The sequence below is a fragment of the Sander lucioperca genome, chromosome 19 (genome assembly GCF_008315115.2).
Source record: "Sander lucioperca isolate FBNREF2018 chromosome 19, SLUC_FBN_1.2, whole genome shotgun sequence".
Taxonomy (NCBI): Eukaryota; Metazoa; Chordata; class Actinopteri; order Perciformes; family Percidae; genus Sander; species Sander lucioperca.
In genome coordinates this window covers 18,339,110-18,346,742 of record NC_050191.1, presented here as the reverse complement: position 1 = coordinate 18,346,742, position 7,633 = coordinate 18,339,110, and the positions used below count along the sequence as shown (strand labels likewise).

The 7,633-nt window shown below is 42.6% G+C and overlaps 1 protein-coding gene across 2 annotated transcripts; it reads left to right on the top strand.

The window, feature by feature from the left end:
- The first annotated feature begins 311 nt into the window (after positions 1-311).
- Positions 312-7,114, top strand: tdh (L-threonine dehydrogenase). 2 transcript variants are annotated; one of them, XM_031321706.2, is made up of 9 exons: positions 312-549; positions 2,341-2,535; positions 2,864-2,906; positions 3,004-3,074; positions 4,303-4,452; positions 4,576-4,748; positions 4,961-5,051; positions 5,306-5,575; positions 5,978-7,114. In XM_031321706.2, exons 2-9 carry the CDS (start codon positions 2,349-2,351, stop codon positions 6,115-6,117), a joined length of 1,125 nt encoding a protein of 374 aa, XP_031177566.1. In that variant the 5' UTR covers positions 312-549; positions 2,341-2,348; the 3' UTR covers positions 6,118-7,114. The 2 variants fall into 2 exon arrangements, with proteins under 2 accessions (XP_031177566.1, XP_031177567.1); XM_031321707.2 differs by lacking the exon at positions 312-549 and adding an exon at positions 1,381-1,537.
- Positions 7,115-7,633: the final 519 nt, after the last annotated feature.

Sequence of the window (7,633 nt, the reverse complement as noted above, 5' to 3'; positions counted from 1 at the left end):
ATTGTGACATCACTTTTTCTTATATAGCATAATAATCGAAAAAGTAAAGGGGCGGCTGAGTAATGAAACAACCAATCATATATCATAGAATATAGCCTAACTTAATCCTCTACCTCTCCACCAGTTTTATATCAGGCTATACATCACTGATTAATCTACACAAAGTGTAAATCACTGCACTCACATGTCTCCACATGTGTAGAATCAGTTTTTGGAGACATTGCGTAAAACAGCACTCGTGGCCTCAGACTTCACCGCCAGTGAATGGATGCACCAAAAGGATTTGCAGCCATGCTGAGGGAGGGGCGGGGTCTGTGAGGAGGACCGCACCTTCGGGGCTCCACCAATCAGAGAGAAAGCCGGCTTCCCCTGAAACCAGATGGTCGCTGATATATAGCTTGAAGACGAAGCTGATGCAACACCGGCCAGAGTTAACACGGACATCGCGTCAGATCGCTGAAGCTCAAAGGAGGAAGCCGCATCTTCTCTTATTCTCAGAAAGCCAGTCAGACAGGAGTTTGTGCAGTTTATAGTCCTGAAGATTAACTGGTAAGTAAACTGCTTCCGTTGAATTGTATGTATTAGCCTTGTCCGCTCAGATTTAGAAACTGAAATGTCTTTTAAATAATTTGAACCTGATTTATCAACATGTAGCCTTCAATCCTGTATTTAATTTGTCTACTGCGTCAACGCGTTGTCTCTATTATTGTGCTTTATTATTGTGCTTCTTTTATATAAGTGCAATGTGCTTTTCTGGTCAAAGCAAAGACCCCTTCTTAATTATATTGTCAGGCTACTGTAACAGTGACGTATTGAGCTCAGGCCGTGTGCCAAGAGACGGCTTCACTCCGGCGCACTGGCCTGGTTTCATTTGTCTGGATGGCTGACTGCGTCTCACTGATCCCCATTTATAAAGATATATTATATCTAAAGTAGTATAGTACACTGCTCACCACCACCACAGTCCACGTGGAAAAGCAGCCACACTAAATGTAGATCAGCAACCCTTTCCTCAAGGAATTACATGATAAGATCCACCACAACGCGCCGCATCAGGTGCCAGAGAGGGGGACAGCTCTGAGCCCCCTGTTACACAACTGCCTTACAGGCACGTAACCATGTTGGCACAACAGTGGATTGCAAATGCTGTGAGGAGGGCAAAGGGTCAGTGCCACATGCAAGATGGAACAAGAGCGCACGTTTTTTTTCTCCGCGAAAAATAGTCTAAAACTTTAGCTGTTAATGATGCTTAATCTGTGATCTCCCTTTAAATAAGAATACTCTTCTGTAGGCTATATACTACATGTTATATGTTTTAGTCCAAATGAGAATTAAAAAGACCCCTCAAGTTCTCTAGATCGTTCCAAAGATATTTAAATGCTGTCCCATTAATGGTCGACCTGTTCTTGGCACCAGTTGTTTTCGTCTGCTTCTGTACGCCCTCTTTTCCTCATTGGCTCTCCCTGAAGGCAGGGTCGTATATATACTCTCAAGTTGCTCTCTTCCTTCCTTTTTTTGGAAGCTCGCAACTGTCTCGGTCAGTAGCCTACACTTCTGAAATAATGCGTTAGGCTAAAGTCGAGGCGGCTCAGTGATGAACGAATCAACAAAGGCTTTTCATTAGATTAAACCTTCTGCGCTGTTAACTTCTTTAAATGATGCACATGCAGTTTTGAGAGCTGCTTTCATTGTGCTGACTCAGTTTTCCATCTTTTGTGTAGTCGTGTGCGTTTCTACTTAATGAAATGCGTGGTGGGATATATATCTAGAGTAATGTCCCATAAAAATAAATGTTAAAGCTAACAGGCTGTGAGTGGGGTTGCTAAGCGCTCGAGTGCGCCGTAGCGCCTCTTTGGAAACAGCCTGCCATTATCATTTGCATTTAGCTGAAGCCTACGTGTCTTCTGTGCTGGCACATTTTCTCGCGTCTCAGACCGTTTTTCAATGTTATTTCTCTGTAGATGTGTAACTCTTGCGAGTTCCACCATTTGGCCGCAGGTACATTTATAAGAGTAAATTAAATCGTCTCCCTCAGTGCCAGTTTTGTCGTCTAGTCCTCAGACGGTCTGTCTCTCGGCGCCTGGGGTCTGGAGAGGAGCCAGAATCTCTTGACACAGAACCTAATGCCTTGGCCAAAAAATGTACTGATGGCAGTCAAACATATTAAAAATATCTAGATCTAAAGTGGCTTTCAATAGATTGGTGGAAAAAAGGCAAATCCCCCTGCTCTTTAAAGAAAAAAAAAGAAAAAAACCTCATGACACATTGAATTTCACTCATGCCTGTGGAATTTGACAGATTTTAACCCTAACATGTGATCATACTTTTTTTCCTCCGCAGGTACCAGCATGCCTGTCTTCAGAACCCTCAGTAAGGTGGCCAAGCAAGCCCTGCTCAGCACCCCGGGGTGCAGCTGCCAGCCCCTAACTGTGGCTGTACGCAACATCAGCTTCTCCCCTCGGCAGGTGACTTCTGATGCCAGCTTCCACTCTGTGTCCTTCTCAGAAACAGACCACCCCAAGGTGCTTATCACAGGTACGCAGCATCTGTTTTTTGGTATTTAACAACCCTGTTTGACAAGAGGTCCAACAGCATTTTTTAGAAAAGTTGTGAGCTGGTAAAGATTCAAAGCCAGTAGGATTTTTAACACGTTTGGCAATGGAAGCAGAATGGGATGACAGTTAAAAATAAAGTGTAGGCGTCAAGTGCTATGACCTTTTTTTCTTATGGCGCACTCTCCTTCTTAGTTACTTCGGTCTCCATGGAAATGGGTATTGATGATTATTAGCTGCTGCTGATTTGCTGATGTGTGCAGAGTCCTCTGATGACACCTAGTGTTTCTGTCTCTCTCTGTCTAATGCAGGTGGCCTTGGGCAGCTCGGGGTAGGGCTCGCCAAATTGTTGAGGTAAGATTTCTAGTTAGTTTGTCAACTTCCGATACACTGCAACAATGTGAGAACTGGTATTTTTCAAGTTGTATAACATTGACTTCTTGCTTCACAGAAAGAGGTTTGGAAAGAACAACGTCATTCTGTCTGACATCAGGAAACCTCCAAGCAACGTTTTCCACAGCGGTGAGTCGACTCATATACTGTACTAGATAAGAACTGAGTTCAGCAGTCTGGAATTATTCAGATTCCGACTTACACTTTTTACAGTGTTTAATTCTTACTTTTAAGACAGATTCTGATTCATTACATTCATTTGAGCCATTCAATTTCAAGAAACAAGACCTAGGTGTCTAGGCAGACTTTCATTACATCAAAGTTGCGTTCCTCTGGTGAGTGTAGCAATGACTAATATAAGAACCCTTTAAAGGTCCCATGGCATGAAAATTTCACTTTGAGGTTTTTTAACATTAATATGAGTTCCCCCAGCCTGCCTACGGTCCCCCAGTGGCTAGAAATGGTGATAGGTGTAAACCGAGCCCTGGGTATCCTGCTCTGCCTTTGAGAAAAAGTAAGCTCAGATGGGCCGATCTGGACTCTTCCCTATATGACGTCATAAGGGGAAAGGTTACCTCCCCTTTCTCTGCTTTGCCCGCCCAGAGAATTTGGTCCACCCATGAGAAAGAGAGAGACATCATGGCTTGCAAATGAGCGAAGCATGGCAGTTGGTCAAGGCCACACCCCCACCCTCCACCTTGCACCCCCTCTCTCCTCCTCAATAGTATTTAAAGCTACAGACACAGAATGGCACATACTAAGGAAAGCCCATTGTGGGACTGGCTCGTAGTGGCTGTAATTCTGCACCAAGGCTGAATTTCGGGAAAGAGACTTCAGATACAGTATTAGGGGACCACTAAGGCCTATATAAAAGCATCCAAAAAGCAGCATGTCATAGGACCTTTAAAAACTCAGACATTTGGCAATGAAGGTTGTTAATCTGTTACAAATTTACCACAGCTGTATTGCCAAATAGAACAACAGTGTTATATTATTGATTATCTTTCATTGAAGCGCAAGAGGAAGTCACATTTTCCTGGCAATTTCCTGGCAATGTTGGTAATAAATTCCACCGAATCAATATGTGACGCACGGTGACGCATGTTCTGCCAATGTCCAGTAATGAGCTGTCCAAAGACATAATGAATTTAACAGCTTTGCATTGCAAACCAAATTAAACTGGAATACATGTAACAGGAAAGAAACATACATACATACAACAAATTAAGAGCTAGTTAACTGCTGTTTGAGAATTGCTTCTAAGAAAGGGGAAGGACAGATAATCAGTTTATTACAAGCTGGTATTGACCCTGAGACACACATTTATAAAATCTTTAATCATCTCTTTCACCGTCAGGCCCCTTCATCTACTCAGACATCCTGGACTACAAGAACCTGCGGGAGATTGTGGTGAACAACCGCATCACTTGGCTGGTTCACTACAGCGCCCTCCTCAGTGCTGTTGGAGAGGCTAACGTGGCCCTGGCGCGCTCTGTAAACATCAACGGTGAGCACTTGCTAACTTCATCTTATTGGGTCTAAAGATTGAGTCTGACAATCACAACAACAGCCCCTCAAATGTGGGTGAAGTGTGGTGTCCTAATGGTATGGTTCTTTGTCTGTTTCTTAGGGCTTCACAACATCTTAGACATTGCAGCAGAGCACGGATTGCGTCTGTTTGTCCCGAGCACCATCGGTGCCTTTGGTCCCACTTCACCCCGCAACCCTACGCCAGATCTCTGTGTGCAGAGACCTCGCACCATCTATGGTGTTTCAAAAGTCCATGCTGAGCTGATGGGAGAGGTTAGAGTTCAGATTTCTCTCTTTTTGTCATTCCAAAACCAGACCCCACATAAACCATACACTGGATATATTGGCAGTTTAACATGGCATTATTTTTCTCTTCTTATATTTAAGTTGTAACATGTAATGTAGCATATTGGTATTGGCTATAAAAACCCATTGAAAATGTTCAATGTGTTATCAATAATGGATTCCTGTCTGTTCTTTGACAGTACTACCACCATCGTTATGGCCTGGACTTCCGCTGTCTCCGCTACCCTGGAATCATTTCTGCTGACTCCATGCCCGGGGGTGGCACAACAGGTGAGAGAGATGAAATTCAGATCGTATACCAGCACAAGGTTTCAATTTTAATGGACCTCTATTCCTGTACCTCTCCTGTCATGTCACAAGTTTGTTATGTAACTGACTTACTGCAGAGAGTTGTCGTGGCCTGTTGTATTTTTAGGCCAGCAGATAACTCAATGCAATATTGCCATTTTTTTCATTTGTCTAAAAAGCTAACAATTTTATAGTTCATCAGAAGGGCTTATTTCAGAATTTCTGCCTCTGAACAGACTATGCCGTCCAGATTTTCCACGATGCAATCAAAAGTGGCAAGTTTGAGTGCAACTTGAGACCCGACACGCGGCTGCCCATGATGTACATTGACGACTGCCTGCGTGCCACGCTGGAGGTGATGGAGGCGCCAGTTGACACGCTGAGCATGAGGACCTACAACATCAACGCCATGAGCTTCACCCCCGAGGAACTTGCCCAGGAGCTCCAGAAGCAGATGCCCGAGCTGGATGTCACATATGACGTTGACCACGTACGGCAGGCCATTGGTAAGTCCCTTTTTTGATGCACGCTGACCGATGTGGCCACAACTGCTAAATAATAGACAATAAAACATTTTTACCTTCATTTCCTAAGATTCTCTTGAGTCAGCCGCTTTAAAGACATCATCGTTTGTTATCTGACATGCTAAAACATAGAGAATGAAGATAACCATAAGCAAGTGAGCAAAACCTCTGGGTGTATTAAGCTGAGCAAGGGTGCATTTTATTTCTCATAAATTGTTGTTTTCATTTGCAAGAGGAAGATTGTGTTATTTCTTATTTCATAAGTTGCGTAGTCTTGCTTTAAGGCTATTGGCAAACACTGATCTGAAGTTAGTTAACTTTAATCAAAAAGTTGTTTAATTAATTAAGTTAAATTCTGTGTCTCGCTTATGTGTTTCTTACCAGCTGACAGTTGGCCAATGAACTTCGATGACTCCAATGCACGGAAGGACTGGGGCTGGAAGCACGATTATGATCTTCCAGAGCTCGTCCAGACGATGCTTAACTTCTTCGGTGCTGAGACGCTCATGGCTCGTGCTAACTGATGGCAGACAGCGTGTGTTCTTTGTACATAATGTAAAGACTGACCAAAGAGAATAGAGTAACATGGCCTGTACATAGTTGTTCTATCACTACTCTGTAAAATAAGAAGGGCTGTGCTTGCCTGGCGTAAGGCTACCATTTCTCCAGAATGTAAAGGTCAGTGCAGGCTAGACAATCCTCCCTATTCCTGTCTATCTACCCCTGCTTTGCTCTTTTTGCTCATCCTTCTGCTTGGAGATTTGGGCAAAGAGCAGTCTATCAATGGAAGGCTGTCAGCAGTATCGGGGATAACAAGTGGCCTGTGAAAACTTGTTTGGATGTAATACAAGATGACTTGCATGTTGATCAATTGTGCAAAATTGTGCACTGTTGCAAAAATCAATTTAACAAAGTGAGAATGTTGCATTCTGTATTTGTGACCAGTTGTTCTTTGGAGATCCAAATTGTTCAGGGTTTTGTTTTCTGCTACATTTCAAAAGGTTGTCCTGGGGCTTAAATTAGGTAACTTTGTATTGAGAGGTGTACAAACACACAAGTTGGGTCCTTTGATGCACTTTAAACAGATTCATATCTTAAAAGTACTGACAGGTAAATGAGTCCAATCACCTGCGGGGCGATTTCTGATACGGCGCATCTGCATTTTGAGCAATGCAGAGGGATAATTCTTAAGAATTGTTCTTCTGTTTATTCCATGTTAACATTATTTATTCTGTCTGTTGGTGTTAAAACATGTGGGAGCTTCATCAAGTAAAAGCATTTCTTAACACTTTTGTTTCTAAGCGTTCCTCTCCACTTTTATGTTATTTTATTTTTTTCATCAACTCTAGTGGGATTATTTTAACACAAAAGGGAAATGTGAAGCTGTATGCCACATTTACATTTGGCCACATTTGGTGGTTTCTGTTTTTCAACATTTTGTATAAGAAATGCTGAAAGTGGTTTCTATGTGAAAGTCTGTCTGTTCTTCCATCACACAATAAATAAAATATTTTCCACATACCTCTGCCAGTTTCTGTTGTCCTTTTCACACCCTCACAACATAAAGAGAATTTAATCTAACAGGTTCATGCAGACTCTCTTTCATTAATATACCGCATAGCAAGTTACCTTAGTTCTTACCCTCTGAGTGGTGGAGAACACGTGGCAAATATTTGAGTACAAAATGTCCTCACTGTAGACACTTCACTCCTGTTAACAGGGGTCTGTCTGTCTTCACTTAAAGAGTTACATTTGTAACATTTTGTAAGAATGAACTTCCATTCGTTTTAAAGCATAGTATAGAGAAGCCAAGCAGTCTCTGGATTTTGAGTTACGCAAGCTTTCGAGCATTAGCTAGATATCACTTACAGCATTACTGGCCGTGTGTAACCCACAGCAGATAAGATGCAGAGCATGCATTTAGTGATCTTGATGGGCATTCTGTAGAGTAAAGCTTACATGCAGGATCCCTCTAATATGCGATACCGTATATAATGCGAAAATACTGTGTTACGCAACAGGAACCCGCTTTCCTTGTCT